The sequence below is a fragment of the Cetorhinus maximus genome, chromosome 1 (assembly GCF_964194155.1).
Source record: "Cetorhinus maximus chromosome 1, sCetMax3.hap1.1, whole genome shotgun sequence".
NCBI classification, from domain to species: domain Eukaryota; kingdom Metazoa; phylum Chordata; class Chondrichthyes; order Lamniformes; family Cetorhinidae; genus Cetorhinus; species Cetorhinus maximus.
This window is the reverse complement of record NC_135879.1, coordinates 160,149,673-160,167,446: the sequence shown is the minus strand read 5'-3', so window position 1 is coordinate 160,167,446 and position 17,774 is coordinate 160,149,673. Positions and strand designations below refer to the sequence as shown.

Here is a 17,774-nt window from a genome sequence, read left to right as displayed (position 1 = left end):
CTAGGGTTACTAACCACAGGAAATAGTTGCTCTCTCTCTACCCTTTCTGTTCCCGTTAATGTCTTGAAAACTTCAATCAAATCACCTGTTAACCGTTTAAATTCCAGAGAATACAGCCCAATTTTGTGTAATCTCTCTTCAATAATCTCATCCAGTTTTAGCTGAGCCAAAGGAGTGGGACCTACTGATCTGATTCCCATCCTTTCCATAAGCACTGGAGTCCAGATATCAAACTGGTAAGTCTATACTGCATTCCCCACAAGGCCAGTATATCCTTCTAAAGGTTTGGTGCCCAGAACTGCTCGCAACACTACAGGTGCGGTCTAACCAGGGCTTTGTATAGCTGAAGCATGCCTTCTACCCTCCTGTATCCTAGTCCGCTAGATATAAAAGCCAACATACTATCCGCCTTTTGATTATTTTCTGACATTTTAATGATCTATGTACCTGGACCCCAAATCTATTTCGATTTCTAGTTTTCTTCCATTTAGAAAGTACCCTTTCTACCTTTCTAGATGCAAAGTGGATGACCTTACATTTGCTTGCATTGAAATCCACTTGCCCATTCACTTTGTCTATCAATATCTCATTGTTATTTTATGCTTTCATTCTATTCTATTCTATCTTTTTAATTAAATATGCTTAACCAGTTTCATGAATGAATAAAAATATGTGTAATGACCGATTTGGGCAATATTCCTTTTAATTTCATTTAACTGGAAAGCTGATTGTTGATATGACACTCCTATTTGTGACAGGCGTCATCATATTGTACTTAAATCCTTAATGGCTATAGCCCTGGAAGAGAAGCCTGGAAATGTTTGATTTATAACACCCATCAGGTCTTTTTTAAAAATTCTTTCACGGGACGTGGGTGTCGCTGGCTAGGCCAGGATTTTTATTGCCCATCCCTAATTGCCCTTGAAGGTGGTGGTGAGCTGCCTTCTTGAACCGCTGCAGTCCCTGTGGTGCAGGTACATCCACAGTGCTGTTAGGAAAGGAGTTCCAGGATTTTGACCCAGCAACAGTGAAGGAATAGCGATATAGTTCCAAGCCAGGATGGTGTGTGGCTTGGAGGGGAAATGCAGGTGGTGGTGTTCCTATGCATCTGTTGCCCTTGTCCTTCTAGGTGGTAGAGGTTGCGGGTTTGAAAGGACCCTTGTGTGAGTTGCTACAATGCATCTTGCAGATGGTACACACTGCTGCCATTGTGCATCGGTGGTGGAGGGAGTAGTGTTGAGGATGGTGGATGGGGTGGCAATCAGGCGGGCTGGTATGTTCTGGATGGTGTTGAACTTTTTGAGTGTTGTTGGAGCTGAATTTATCCAGGCAAGTGGAGAATCACACTTCTGACTTCTGCCTTGTAGATGGCAGACAGGCTTTGGGGAGGCCGGAGGTGAGTTAATTACCAGCCTCTGATCTGCTCTTGTAGCCACACTATTTATAAGGCTGGTCCCATTATGTTTCTGGTCAATGGTAACCTCCAGGATGTTGATAGTGGGTGATTCAACGATGATAATGCCATTGAATATCAAGGGCAGATGGTTGGATTCTCTGTTGGACGGAATTCTCCCATTCCCCCACCAGGCAGGGGGTAGAATTCGGCAGGAGGTCCAAAAATATGTTTCATGTTGGCGTGAAGTAACAGCGGGATCTTGGGATGCTGCCCAACATGGCGGATCAGGAATCCCACTGGAGGCCAGCGTGAAAGCGATTTGCATCCTGCTAATGGATTGTAAATGTAGATCCAACTGGAATCTTCTCCCACACGCCAGATTCTAAGTTATACCAACAGGAAAACCCCCCCGTCCAGAACACGTCTGGACCGGCATGGTGTGCAAAAGTCGGGACTTACCTTTAGGGCCTTGCTCAGCTCGCAAACATCCGAGAAGATGATGATGAAGGCCTACAGCTACCGGACCCTCGGGGAACATGTGCATCACATGGTGGGTGGAGCCTCATCCATCCAACATTCTCTTCCATGAAACAGCTTTCAGAAGGTGGAAGGTCTCCACACATCAGCTTCAACTTTGCTGAGGCTTCGAAACATCTTCCAGGGACCTTGGCATGGGGGATGGGAACTCAAGGTGGGTGTGATAGGAGGGGATGGTTAAGGTTACAGGGCACAGAGGGAGCCAGTAGGGTGAGAGAGTGAGGGTTGGATGGCGTCAGGTGAAGGAGCGGCGAGGGTTCTTAGTGGGGACACAGAGAGAGTCACGGGCGGGATGGGGGAGGAGAGAAGGTCGAGGAGGTCAATGTGAATGGGGTGGGATGCTCTGGAAGGAAAGGAACATGCACTTTCAATTGGACCTTCTGGAAGGAGAAGGGTTCGGGCTGGAGGGTGATGGGGGGGGTCGAAGGTGATGCCAGGGTCTCAATAGTGATGGAGGAAAGGACATGGGTGACTGGGGGAGGGGTAATGGTAGGGCAGCTCATGAAGTAAATGACAATAACCGTGCTGGTCAAATCGAAAGTGAGCTGAGCCTCATTTGAGTTAAGCACAGGTGCTGCATAGGAGTTGGGTCAGTGTGTGGGTGGAGATGCAGGTCATCTCAGCTGGAAACTGCAGCAGGCAGCATTGAATAGCTAAAGACCACTGAGATGCGTTTGATGGATGATGGCCCAGCATGCATGGGAGAGTGCTTGCATGAGGCTCTGAAAGGCCCTGCCATAGACCCTTCTCCCAGCAGATTCACTCGTGGGGTTGGCGGCATGCAGGGGAGGTGCTTGGAGGGCAGGGTGGCTCGAAAAGCTTTTAGAAGGACGCTGAAAGAAAACAGTAGACATTGTGCAGTAAAAGTGAATATATTTGCAGACATTTCATTTGTGACATTGTGTTCACTCATACAACCAGTTGTGATCAAAATGTCTTGACTTTCCTAGGCCTACACGTCTTCTAAGTGCTGCCCTGACATCCGCAGAAGGGGTGGAGGCAGCCTGCTGACTAATTGGCCCTGTTGCCTTTGATGACTTTGTCTTTTGTTCTCTGAAGAGCCGAGGCCTTGAGGGCCACAGCTTCCTTTGGCTGTCCTCCTGTGGGCCTGCTGCTCTCTCTGCAGTGATGGGAAGGGGTCACAGGCAAAGGGGGTTTGGAGGCTGCAGACAACCTCAGAGTCCTGAGTGGATGACCCAGGGGTGCCCAGCTGCCGGTTCTTCTCCCTTTGGTTGCCCAACGGCCTCGGCCTGACTCCTTGAGGGGAAGGAACATGTGGAGAGAGGTCAAGGTGCCCTGTCACCCTCTTGTGTTGCCACTGCAGGAACTCACCCATAGCTGTCCTGATGGAGTGCAGGTCTGCGTGCATTTCTGGCAGAAACTGAGCATCCTGCTGAACCAGGGTCTCCATGGCATCCACCGTTCTCCCTATGGAGACCTCAGTGTGCGCACATGTGGGCACCACTTCATCAGAGAGCAGGCAGCTGCACTCCTCCAACTTGTATGCTACTCTGATGAGGGCTTCCAACAGCTCTACCTGATGTCGATCAGCCTCTTGCTGATTCTCTACCATGGGTTGGAAGGTCGATTCCAGAGACTCGGACTTCGCAGATGCCATTTCCCCAGCAGTCCTCCGAGTGCCGGAGAGCTCAGTTAAACCTGCCTCCTCCTGCTGCAGACACATGTCCGTGCCAGATTGTGACATCCTTCCTAACCTAGCACTAATATCCACTGAAGTGTGTGTTCCTGAGTTAGTGGGGGGTGCAGGTGCCTGCTGTGACACCTCTACTTAATTAGTCTGTGGGACTGTTCTCCCAATTTTGGCACAAGTTCCCAGTTGCTAATAAGGTGGACTTTGCAGGGTCGACAGGCCTGGGTTTGCCGTTGTTGTTTCCGGTACCTAGGTTAATACCGGGTGATCTGTCTGGTTTCATTCAACCTCAACATTTATGAAATGAATGTAGATACATTCATCATTGGAAATGATTTGATGAATTTGTAAACATTTGTTTAGTGTGCAATGGGAGATTATCACTGTATAAGTAAGTTTTAATTGTGGACTGTTCTTGTAGACCACTTGATACTGATCAGAGAAGTGAAGGTGAGGAATGTATAATGTAAATGTAGGGTAGAAAAGGGAGTGACAAAAGAATAACTCTTTTTGGTTCCAGTATTACATAACTAACTTAATAGACTTATATTATTAAAATTACCTTTTATACTCTGTTTTTTCGAAAGATCACAAATGTCTTGCTTGCCAAACATTTACATTCCTTGTGCAGGAAAACATTCCAGTTTTAAAATCATTGCAATCAATACTTGTCCATGATATTAACAAGAATGGGTAAGAACTACTGCAAGGTGAAGTGAAATTTCAATGAATGATTTAAAGATAAACATGCACAGTAATAATTGCATACGAGTAAAGAAAATGAACTGTTTTAACCTTCACTGATTACATTAAAAAGTCAAATTCTTTTGACCGCTTTCCTATATTATTTAAAGCAAAGAAGCTTAATTGTTGTATGATGTTGTATACATTCCTCTTGTGGAATTTTTTCAACCTTTTTTTATTCTTTCATGGGATGTGGGCATCACTGGCTAGGCCATTATTTATTCCCCATCCCTAATTGCCCTTGAGAAAGTAGTGGTGTATTGCCTTCTTGAACCGTTGCAGTCCATGTGGTATAGGTACATGCGCAGTGCTATTAGGGAGGGATGCGAATGGTATTGCACATTGTACCATCATCAGTGAACATCCACACTTCTGACCTTATGATGGAGGGAAGGAACCTGTAGCAGACCATCAATACCTATACTTAATGGATCCTTCTGAAGTGCTACTTATTATGGTATTTGAAAGATTTTGATGAATGACAGGTGACATCAGCTTGACATTTTAGGGGTGATTTTTATGAATTGCTAACAGAGAGCCTCACCCATCTATAGCACATATCAGAATGTCTGATGCATGCTTTCCACGTGGGCAATGCACACCTTAATTTCTGATATTAGTTTCTGGCAGGCAGGGCTCCCTGCCAGCAGTAGGTTTATCCACCACCACCTGTTTTCCAGCGGCATTGGAAATAATGCCTCTTTATACACAAATCGGCTTTGTACCTTTTGTCTTAGGAGCCTGGTTTAAGCTTGTGCTATTACCGAATAGCAGATTAATCTTGTACATCAGTTTGTATAAAATATACAAGAAGTGCTTTATCATTATTTAGTTTTGTTGGGCTGTCGATGATGTACAACAAAACTCAAGTGACTAATATTTCTGCCATGTTCCTTTAACAAATATTGCTCAATTAGCTCTACTCATGTCTATGGCAACAATTGGAACTGATAATTGCATAAAATACTAAAGTAACATAATGGTCCTGATATTTACAGGGAATTTCGGATAAGGTGTGGCATATATGTCCTGTTGTTCTGTTTTATGAAGTAAATCAGTTCCGCTAAAATTAATCTATCCCAGTAATTTTGATAAAATTCAAAACTAGTAAAAGGAAAAACTGATGTAGAAAAGAACAGAAAATTCATTCTAATTATGGCTCCATTGAAATCACCTTTTATTTGAATTTAAGTCAAAATGAAAGCTTTGTCTGTTCTCTAAGAAAGCATGAGGTGGAGGAAATGCTACAGTTCAGAGATTCATTTTCAACCAGCATTGATTTTAATTTTCCTGGTTTTTGATTGGCTGCAGCTACTGGTTGTTAACATAAGCCAGTTCCATATGTAAATGTAAAAGATGTTAAGTTGTAACTTTCGGCAGTGGTGGTAAACAGCTGACACTGGATTAAAACAGTAGGTTTATACACCACCACCTGTTTTCCAGCGGCATTGGAAATAATGCCTCTTTGTACACATATCGGCTTTGTGCCGCTTTTGATAAAAGTGTTTATTATCATGCATTTGTGGTGCCCTAATTTTAGGAACAGTCCCCTCCCTATGACTGGTTAAAATATTACTTAGCATAAACCTTTTAGGAACTACAAATGTATTGATCAGAAGAAAAAAAATGTTTCAATGACCAGGCCAGAGGCAGATTTGAACCCGAGAAAGACATCAGCGCCCTAGTCATAAGTGCTGTCAAATGAACCCTCAAACTCACATTGCTTGAGTCGCTTGGTCATCCCCATCAAAATTATTTACACAAATTTTATGCTTGTTTTTTTTATTTGTTCATGGGATGTGATCGTTGCTGGGAAGGCCAACATTTATCATCTATCTCTAATTGCCCTTGAGAAAATAGTGCTGAGCTGCATTTTTGAACCACTACAGTACATAGTGCAAAGGCATTTCCACAGTTTTAGGTAAGGAATACCAAGATTTTGACCCAGGGACGATGAAGAAAGAGCAATGTATTTCCAAGTCAGAATGATGTGTAGCTTGGAGGAGAACTTGCATTCTCCAGAATTTTATTTATAAAAGCAACGGAGGGCATTGAAATGACAAAATCCAGCATGAGTCCTATAGCAGAGAGGAGACAGTATCAAGCCATTAATCTAGGAGTTGAACTCAGATTACAGAAATGAAACAAGTCTCCAACTATATTGCATCTCTACACCAGTTATTTGTTACTGTTTGAAAATTAACATTAAATGAACTAAGGGACATAAGTTCCTTTTTTTTTGTAGCACTGCAACTTTGTTACTTTATGGCCTATACTGTTGATCTATTATTTAATGATGATGTACCAGATATGCTGCTACTCAGCTGTCAGATAGTGATGAGCCATGTGCCATTAAATGTTTTGTACCACCGCAGGTTTTGGAAGACATTCAGATCCTGTTGCAAGAAGACAGTTCCCTCATGGTGCCTACAGACTGGATTTTGAGGATGACAATCGTGGCTGGAGATTTGATATGGACATGGTTATCATTTATATCTATTCTGTCAACTGGGTCATTGGATTCATAATTTTTTGCTTTCTCTGCTACTTTTTCTTTCCATCTTTTTAAATTGGTGCTTCAGGACCTTGGCAAAATGAAGATTGAGAAAAAGTTGAACCACATAATGTTGGTCAGTAAACTTTGAAGACATTTCCTTAAGTATTGCACATTTTCAGTTAAAGATCACCCAGGGACATGATTAAGGAAAACACATTTGAAGGGATGAGTTTACAACGTTCTTCCAGTTGCTGTTACCTTCTGTGGTATTAACCACCACTGTTGTAACCCAAGCTGCCATTAGTGGAGTCTGCAGAGTGCAGCTAATGCAATTTACTCTGGATATAGTTTTGATAAAAAATTGAACACAATTTAGACTTGTTCAAAAACTTGAACGTAACCAACTTAAATCAAGATTAATTTATTCTTCCAGAGAACTTTTGGCATTTTGTTTCTACTGTCAAACTATTGTCTAAGATTAATACTGGAAGTAACTGGAGATAGTGGAGAATACATCCTGCATAAAACCAGAATTGTAATACAGGTTTTAGACAAGTGTGTTAAACAGTTGCTTTCATTGGTTCAAGCTCATTCTTCAAATGTTAGCGTGAACCTTTGAGCAGGATATTAACAATATGTTAGATACCCAAAAGCAAAAACATTAATGCATTGGAGTAAAGTTTAAAATCATTTATTATTTAATCTTTACTTGTTTATATTTTTATTTAAAGTTGCTACAAATAAACCTTTAACACTTTTAATTTTAATAATGACAACCAACAAAAATATCAAAATCACATTTTTTTTTCTCTTAGGAATAATTAGTGTGCTATTGCGGTGTAATTTGATCTGAAAGGAGACCCTTATTATTGTACTTGGCCTATATAAATCCTAGATGATGATTCTTCCTTCTGATTTCTCCGCTAATTATAATTATTAAGAGCTTGATGAAGGTTCCTTGACAATTTAGGAAAACATTGCCTCCACTGTGCCAACTTTATATCATTGGTAGCAATGGAATCCAAGAGACCAGTTTCTATAAAGAGCACACATAGGACCAAGCATTCATACTGCTTACCCAGTGCTACTAATGAGAGATTGGAATTTTTCTTATGCTCAAGCCTCATTTGAACTTGATCTGCTAGCTGCCAACAATCACTGATAGGCAGATTGCTGATTGGATGAGCGGGAAATCACAAGGTGCAACTAGTAGGCAGCCATCAATGGATGGACAGATGTTTTTTTCTGAAATATCGCCAGTGGCCATTTCTTTAACCTGCATTCCAACCTAGCGAGGCTTCACACTTCAAGCTTCTGCTCACAGAATTACTACTATCAATCCTACTTCCATAATTGATACAGAGTAAATATACTTTGAGAGAATTTTCTAATCCATTATCTAATCCATAATCTGTTCCTCCTTTAACATGGATAAATACTCCCTTTTGGAACCCTGTGACAGTAATTACTAAAAAAATCAACAAGAAGTGGGACGGGGCTGGGTACTGACCAAGAATTATCTTAAAAAGAGAAAATCTGCAATTGGTGTTGCAAGTATTTACTGTGCTTGTCTGGCAAAAGTAGAAAATCTGTCACCAGCCACTGAGTGCCAGAAATGCTGTCTGGTATTTTACAATGAAACAGCACTGGAGGACTGCTGCATTTAATTATTTTTTTCATTGAATTTTGCTTTTATCACTTGCCATTCAAGTGTGTTTTACTAGTTTCAACAGTATCCACTGGTAAGATGGGCATTCCTTTTGGATTTCCAAAATTAAATTCCAAGAAATTATTGGAGCTTGTAACAAGGCAATATAATATTTGTGGGGGACTTTATTTTCATATAGACTGGGACAATCAAATTGGCAAGAGTGGTCTAGAAGATGAGTTTGTAGAATATTTTCATGACAGTTTCTTGGAGCAATGCATTGTGGAACCGACTAGGGATAAAGCTATCATAGATCTAGTATTGTGTGATGAAGCAGGGTTAAGTTAGTAATGCCATAGTAAAAGATCCATTGGGAAATAGTGATTATAATACCATTGAATTCCATGTTAAGTTTGAAATTTAAACAAAGTCTTAAACTTAAACAAAGCCAATTACATAGTTATATGGGGAGAACTGGCTATAGTTAATTGGGTAATTAGACTGAAAGGTATGGCAGTAAATGAACAGTGGGAAATATATAAAGAAACAATTCAAAATGTTCAAAAAAAATACAATTCATTGAAGAACAAAAACTCAACAAGAAAGACCCATCCATGGCTCACTCAGGAAGTTAAGGATAATATTAGATTGACAGAAGAGGCTTACAATCTTGCAAAAAATAGTAGCAAGTCTGAGATTGGCAATGTTTTAGAAACCAGCAAAGGGCCAGCAAAAAGTTGATAAAAATGGGAAAAACAGAATCTGAGAGTAAACTAGCCAGAAATATAAAAACAGATTGTGAGAGCTTTTATAAATATATAAAAAGGAAAAGAATAGCTAAAGTAAAAGTTGTTCCCTTCCTTAGAAGCAGAGACAGGAGAAATTAAGATAGGGAATGAGGAAATGGCTGAGGCATTGAACAAATATTTTGTGTAGGTCTTTTACAGTAGAAGGCACAATTTTCATACCAGAAATTGACAGTAACCTAGGGGATAAGAAGAGTCAGGAAATTAAGGAAATTAATATCGGCAGAGAAAAAATATTGGCAAAACTTAGGGGACTAAAATCCCACAAATCCCTGGGACTTGATAGGGCTCTAAAAGAGAGAGCTGCAGAGAAATTGGATGTGCTGGCTATGATTTTCCAAAATACCTTTGTTTCAGAAATAGTCCCATCAGATTGGAAGTTAGCAAATGTTAAAATGCTTCAAGAAAGGAGGCAGAGAGAAAACAGTGAACTACAGGTCTGTTAGCCTAACAAGAGTTGTTGGGAAAATGCTGGAATCTATTATTAAGGAAGTCTTAACAATGCACTTAGAAAAGAATAGTATGATTTGAACAAGTCAACATGGTTTTACTAAAGGGAAATCCTATTTTGACAACTTTAATAGAATTTTTTGAGGATGTAACTGGTAGGATAGATAAAGGGGAATCAGTAGATGCGATATACCTGCATTTCCAAAAGGTATTCCATAAGATGCCACACAAAAATTCAATAGGCAAGATAAGGGCTCATGGAGTTGGGGATAATATATTAGCATGGACAGGAAGCAGAATGGGCATAAGTGGAGCATTTTCAAGTCAGCAGGCAGTGAATAATGGAATGCTGCGAGGATCAATGCTGGGGCCTCAGCTATTTACAATCTTCATTAATGACTTAGATGAACAGACAGAGAGTAATGTGTCTAAGTTTGCTGATAATACCAGGCTAGCTGGGAAGGTAAGCTCTGGAGAGGACACAAAGAGGCTGCAAAGACAACCTGTATAGACAGGTTGGAGTATAATGTAGGGAAGTGTGAAGTTATTCACTTTGATTGTAAGAATAGAAACACAGAATGTTTTTTAAAAGGTTGAGAAACTTGTAAGTGTTGATGTTCAAAGAGGCTCATACAAGGAACATAGAAAGTTAGCATGCAAGTACAGCAAGCAATTAGAAAGGCAAGTGGCATGTTCGTCTTTATTGTAGGGGGATTGGAGTACAGGAATAAAGTAGTCCTGCTACAGTTGTACAGGGTTTTATTGAGACCACATCTGGAATACTGTGTGCAATTTTGGTCTCCACATTTAAGAAAGGATATGCTTGCACTAGAGGCAGTACAGTGAAGGTTCACTAAATTGGTCTCTGGAATGAGGGGGTTGTCCTCTGGTGAGAGGCTGAGTAAATTGGGCTTATATTCTCTGGAGTTTGGAAAGATGAGAGGTGATCCCATTGAAACATACAAGGTTCTGAAGGGGCTTGATAGGGTGAACGCTGAGAGATTGTTTCCATTGGTTGGGGAATCTAAAACACAGGGGTACACTCTCAGGATAAGGGACCGATTATGCTGAAATGAGGAGAAATTTCTTCACTCAGTGGGCTGTTAATCTTTGGAACTCTCTACCCCAGATGGTTGTGGATGCTACATCGTTGAATGCATTTAAGGCTGAGATAGAAAGATTTTTGGTGTCTCAGGGATTCAAGATGTGGGGAGTGGGCGGGAAAGTGGAGTTGAAACTCATGATCAGCCATGTTTGTATCGAATGGTGGAGCAGGCTCGACAGACCGTGTGGTCTACTCCTGCTATTTTTATGTTCCTGTTGCTTTCAGCGAGCTAGAGGAGGAGTCATTCCAGGAGAATGATTAGAGGAAGGGTATCCCCTCTCTCCCACGCCCCCTCCTCCCTTTCACTCACGACCACTGACGTTTGGGCTGAATGGCATGTTTCTCTCCTGCACATTGTGTAATTAAATGTAACCATAATTATCTACATCTGCATTTACTTACTATTAAATGTGTTGTATTTGGACTTGCAGGCCAGAAATTCCACTCCCAACTATGAATAGGGTTGCCAACTGTGATTAAATGTATTCCTGGAGATTTCATCATATGATTTACCTCCACGCTCCAGCCATTAGTTGGCCAACACATCCTCCCTCATGACACACTGTCTTTCTATGCCAATTGGAAAGCATAAAAACCCATTACCTAATTGGATGATGCTTGACAATCAGCGTAACAGCCTTTCTTCCTATTTTCAATGTTTTTATCTGGCAAAGAGAAATGTTCAAAGAAAATGACAAAAAAAAATCTATTTTTAATACTCCAATGATTTTTCTCCAGGGTTGCACACAGCAGTGACCTGGAGATTGACCTTCAATTCGTGGAGACTTCAGGCGAATCCTGGAGGGTTGGCAACCCTAACTATAGTCAATTATTCATTCAAATGAGCTGCTAGCAAAACATTAGGAGCAATCAGTTCATTGCACTGCTGGCTAACAGGTTCAGGAATTTGACACACATTGGCACATTATGCCAATAGCAGAACATCTCCCCCTTAATCTTCATTTCTGAAGTTTGAGGGCTTATATTAACTCTGGTATCTTGCATTGGAGTGAAGAGAGGTGGGTTTTATTCATTGAAATTTTTTGGCCTTAAATGGAGTTTGAGCTGTTCAGAATTGGATTTAAGTGGGCTTCATTAAAACTGATTATGACTTGATTACTACTATTTACACTAAGTTTTGCTAAAAAAAAACAAGGCCTAAAATCCTGCTGTATTTCATAAGAGCATACAATGATACAACACTGAAGGAGGCCATTCGGCCGATCGCGTCTTTCCCAGCTCTTTGAAAGAGCGGTCCAATTGTCCCACTCCCCTGCTCTTTCTCCATATGTTTTCCTTTAAAGTATTTCCATTTCCAGCATGTAGACACAAACCTTAAAGTGCATTTGTTTCCACTCAATATTCCAAATATTCCTAAATTTTAAACAGTATTGAATACTTTCATCAGGAAAGAAGGCCAATCTTAAAAAAAAAAATCTGAATGGGGCTGCTGTTGATATGTTTGTTAGTTGCTTTACGTTTCTTATTGCAATAAAATGATTCATTTAAACAGCTGTTGAAATGTAGCCACTTCCAAAATGATAATTTGCAAAGAGAATAACAATTTGATAGAGCAACATGAAAGATAAAACATAAGAATGGAATTTCAGTCCTTTCTCACCAGCAATGTGCATTGGAAAATCTCAGCAACTTGCCTGCAGATTTTCCTCCATTTGAGACCAATACACATTGGCACCGGGGAAGAACTTGAAAGCTCTACCCTTTTAAAATATTGAATATATCAGGCTGAATTTTTCCAGGTCCACAGAGGCTGCTTTGGAGGTGGGGTGATGAAACTCTTTCGAGTTATCAACAGTCACAGATTGCAACTCTTTCGAGTACAATCACAGTTCTTGGTTTCCGGGAGTGGGACATGAACCCACAACCCTCTGATTCAAAGGCGAGGGTGCTATGAACTGAGCCACAGCTGACACCTCCGGCGGGGTGATGAAAGTGCAATCGACGTGTTGGGTCAGAAGTGACACATGTTACCACCTGTGTGTGCTGTTCCCTAATGGGGCAATTAGCCCCTATTGTGGAATTGGATTGCATTTATTCTGATAGCTCATGTGTCCCCCATTGTACAGGAGCCTGGAAATTGAACAATGTTGGTTTCACAGTGCTAGGTGCCGCGAACCTTATGAGATCTTTATTTCTCCACAGGCAGAAGGCATGTCATTGTAGCCACTTCATTGAGACTGGATGTCTCCACTAATGTAGGTCTTGCTGCAGTGGCAGCTGATAACCTCCTACTGAGGCATGTTGGCCTCTCTGTAGTGCCCACACTGCGAAGGCAGCCGGCAGCCTTACCCAGGAGCCTTGCTGAACCAATCCCCTGATGTTGGAACATGGCCAATGTCCCTAATTGGACAAGGCTCCTGAGGTGGCTTCTTAATTGGCTGCCTCTGGGGAAATTTGCATTTGGCATCCCACCACAGTTACTTTGGGGTTCCAAACCTGCAATTGAGGCCAACATCGGGATTGCAACCCACCCAGGAAAATTCAGCCCATTGGCTTTTGTATTGATTTATTTAATGTAATTTATTTTAAAATGCTATTTATTTGGGATTTTCAAACATCCTTAAGAATTTTTATCTTAACTATTCTTTTCCTACTGTGGATACGAGAAAGAAAAAAACAAATTTGGAGCTGTAATACAAATGCTCACACATGCCTGTATACCTCAGTCATTTGATTTTTCTTACTAATTCTTGTTTCTTTTATAATCTCTGATGATTTTCTGGCATCTCTGTAGGATGGTTCTAGAGTTGTGTGATTTTTCAAGCTGTATTAATGACAGTAAGTTATTCAGGAAATAGGTAGCATTTTTGTATGTGAAATACCTTCAGCCTATGAGTTCTCAAATGAAATCTGATACAGTAAATAAAAGCAGTAAGGGCTATCTTTTAGGCATGGAAGGGAGCAAATCAATAGGAAAATCTGGTGTTTTCTCAGACTTTTGCTAAGGTATACATGCTTGCATGGTAGCAATGTGCTATATAGTTACATTCCAAATATAGCGATAGTAGTAGCCTTATTCTTCAAGATCACAATTCTTTTATAAACACCCATGCCTTTGAAAGACATGAGAAAATGTATTTTATCAGACACTTTGCAAGCATTTAAATATTTGGCATACCTCACCAAAGAGTTTCAAAGCTTCTGGTGTCAGCACATTCCAAGTCTTGTGCACTCTGTCTTTTCATACAGCACAAATAAAACAAACCTTTCTCTGGAATGCTGGTTTTAATAATATTAGGGTAGCGGTTAGTGCCTTCAGCAGGAGAAATATGTGGCTTAGCTAACTTCTGATCCTGGACCCAAGATTCATTTATCATTTAAACTCAATCATTTTCACTTGAGCTGCCTTTGGAAGCTTCCACAAAAGAGATGAAGCATGCCAAGCATCTACACCATTTGAGACAGTCACCACTGATTTGGGTTGGTCTTGTAGCAAGAATGCCTGACACTCGCTTACTAAAGTGAATCTTCTATAGAGAGCTTGAATCTGGGGTGCGCTCTCATGTTGGTCAAAGGAAGCGTTACAAGGACGCTCCAAGGCTTCACTTAGGAGTTTTGATATCGATTTGAGTCCTGGGAGAAGCTTGCCCAGGATCATTGCAGTTAGTGCAGCTAAATAAAGAGTGTGATCTTCTCGAAAGCAAGTGCATATCAGAGGCAGAGAGGAAATGTAAAGAGAGGAAATGTTGAGCCAGCAACTCATCCAAAACTCAGTTGTCTGCGGTATCCTGTCCAATTTGCAGAAGAAGCATCTGGGTGCAGATTGTCCTTAGCAGTCAGCTACGTACCCACCGAACCCGACTAAACACCCCAGATGATGAATGTGGTCACCTTTGCCTCGAAGGATGAACAAAAAGATCATATAACTTGTTCTGGAGTCACATCTTTCTGTCCCATCTTTCAGTCCCCACCTAAAAAAGACAATTAACCACTGGCTGAGCAGTGTTGCAATGATCTGGAGCATGAACAAGGGTAATTAGAAGGAAATAAACAGTTTCTTACTCCCCAACAAGACATAGAAGCTTTTTTTTTTGTTTTCTAAGTGAAGATTCAGCTTGAGTATAATTAGATTCCTTAAAGGGGAGAAAGGACATTTAGCAATCAGACTAATTCAAGGGAACAGACAGGTTTTTCTCCAGCTTTTTCCATCATTCACCTTTGTCTCAGCCTATTGTTATGATCCCAGCTGATGTTATTACCGGACAAGTCAGATCCCAGAATGGAACCTGGCTTGATAGATCATAATTTTTTAAAACCATGGAGAGTACTTACTGAAACAGATTCATAGGAGTCTGCTGTTATCTTTTTAACAAAAAGATAAAACATTTATTAAACAAGAAACATTGACTATATTACACTAGACAACAGAAAGGTTATAAAGATTTCAAAATAAACACCAAGAAAAAATGATTCAAACCTAAGCTATTCTTTCTATCTCAGCAATTCCCTTACAGACCCAACACTCCAGTGAAGGGATACCACTATTTCCACGCCAAGGATAGAGCTGGTTCAGTTGCAAAGAGGTTTTTTTTCCAGTAGACTTCTGAACATTCACCAGAAGTCCTTCCACAATTGGTATCTCCCTTGAAATATCCAGAAAACTCACTTAAATTCACTATTACTTGAATTTTAGAGCTATACATATGAGCTCCTTAACAATAATTTCCAGCTAAATAAGAGTCTTAGACCTTTTCTGTTTTAACTCTATGGCAGACATATACCAACTGAAACAAAAACTGCTTTTCTTGTCTCTCCCGGTATCTCTGTGGGTCTCTCTCTGATCCCTGTTGCTAGGCAACAGCAGTTTTTTTCTACTTTTAAAAGAATTTTAACTTCCCTAAACTACCTTGATAACCCATTTCTTCACTTTGAGTCATAAAACCTCTTTAAAAATGCACGTATACAAACAGGCCCCCCAGATTTGCCAGCTCCATCTCACAAAAACTCTAAACTGAAATCAAACCCAGATTTCACCTTTCTTAACACACAAATACGAAAAGAATATAAGTTAAACTTAAGGCTATATCTAGTACCTAACACCCACAAATACAGATATAACTTTAGAGTTAGGAATTATAGATTGTTTTAACAATGTAATTCAGGTGAGGTGGAGAAAGAGAAAAGCTCCATTTTTCTAGATTAATGTTGACCTTTTCTATGGCTTTAGAGATTGGAGTTGGAGATGCACTGCTAGATTTTTTCTGCTTTCCAAACTTTGTGTATGAATGATCTGCCAGAATCATGGAAACCTTAACCTGTTTTACATGTAACAGTACAAAGATTTATTTTAACTACAGAAATATTCTGATGCCCAATCCTTTAAAATACAATAGGTGAAGAGTCAAGATTCATTCTGTAGAACAGGACACCAAGCTTGAAAACGTAGCAGAGAAGAGTAATGGTTATGCATTGCAAAGTAGATTTTAAACAGTTGAAGATTGTATGAGGGGGAGAGCCTGGGGGAGCTAACAAGTTGCACAATTGAGGTCATGAGAAAGAATGAGCTAGAGAGAAGACTGCATTAAATCATAGTTGCAACATGAGGATGCACAGACAATGAAGAGCATTTACAAGGAACAGTAGAGGAAAGTTAAAAGAAGCAACGATGCATCAATAGAGAGGGGTTTAGAAAGTTGAAATGGAGAAAGGTTGAAAGCTAGAAATGAGAAAAATTGCCAATCAGGCGAAAAGCGTCCTATTCTGTCGAATAGCATGAGAGGATAACAAAGTGAAACAGTAGTTTGGATCAATCCTTGATGTAAGGGAGCTGAACAAAAATATTGCAATGGTACATTTCCATATAACAGTGGCTGCTGTTGTTTAATTGCAACTGTTCTTACTTCACTCATTGAGCCTCAAAGATAATTAGTTTTGCAACTTCTTTATTCATGCAGGATACAAGAAATTCTTGAAGTTTCCCATCAATCAAAACCATTATCAAAATGGTGTTTTGCCAATGTGTATCTGTCCCCTAGATCATCAAACTCACCTTTATCCGGAAATTGCTGTCCATTGTGTTAAGATAATCCTTGAAATTCGAGTGTTCCAATGTTCATTTTCAGAACTCTGGTACTTGGGAATGAGGTGGGAACACAAGACACAGAGACCAGCTAACCCAGCTTAAAAACACAATTGAGCACCATATTACAACCCCAAACTGTCATCTTTGTAGACAATTTCGTTTCTTGAAAGTGGAAGAGGACTGCCTCCCTGTTGACTGTCATAACCTGCTTTATTCTTATTTACGTTGTCTTTCAGAGTTTATTTGAGTGGTTGTTGTTTTGTAAGATAATTGAAGAGTGTAATATAAAAGTTGTAGCTAAAGTCTGAAATAATCTGTTTTTGGATTCACCTTATCAACTTAGCTGGGATTGAGAACAACTAAAAATAAAGGAGGGCAAAGGGGAGAAGGTTTTCCTTTTGAAGAGAAACTTATCTTTGGTTTTGTAAAACTCAGAGCTGAAGAATGTTTATGAATGCAGTATACTCTACCATTTTTGCAATTTTATGTATTACTGATGTATTCATTTCAATAAAAGAGTTATGAGTCTGCCTCATTGTTTGACATGATAATGGGAAATTCACAATATGCCAAAATGATGCAAATATATTTGTAATGGGATACAAAGATAGTTAGTCACTGGTAAGTTGCTAAGGTTGCACAGTAAGGAAAATCTCAGTTACTGGGTTGCAAGATCTTGAACTCTGCCAACCAGAACTGTTCAGAGTATTCCAAGTATGATTACTAACTTATTCTATGTAAAATTAAAGCTGTCACAAGAATGCCTGGTGACAGTGAGTAAGGCACAGAATCGTAACGGTGTAGAAGGAGGCTATTCGGCCCATCGTGTCTGCACCGGCTTGCTGAGCATTTTAATTTAGTGCCAATCTCCTGCGTTTTCCCCATAACCCTGCACAT

The 17,774-nt window shown here is 40.2% G+C and overlaps 1 protein-coding gene across 2 annotated transcripts in view; it reads left to right on the top strand.

Annotated features, from left to right (window-relative positions):
- The window catches only part of rnf180a (ring finger protein 180a), a 167,532-nt gene extending 150,125 nt beyond the window's left edge, over window positions 1-17,407 (top strand). For both annotated transcript variants that reach the window (XM_078549007.1, XM_078548999.1), the window contains one exon: window positions 6,704-17,407. In XM_078549007.1, the coding sequence (XP_078405133.1) occupies window positions 6,704-6,897 (194 nt within the window). In that variant the 3' untranslated portion in view covers window positions 6,898-17,407. The remainder of the gene's footprint in view (window positions 1-6,703) is intronic.
- The last annotated feature ends 367 nt before the right edge of the window (window positions 17,408-17,774 follow it).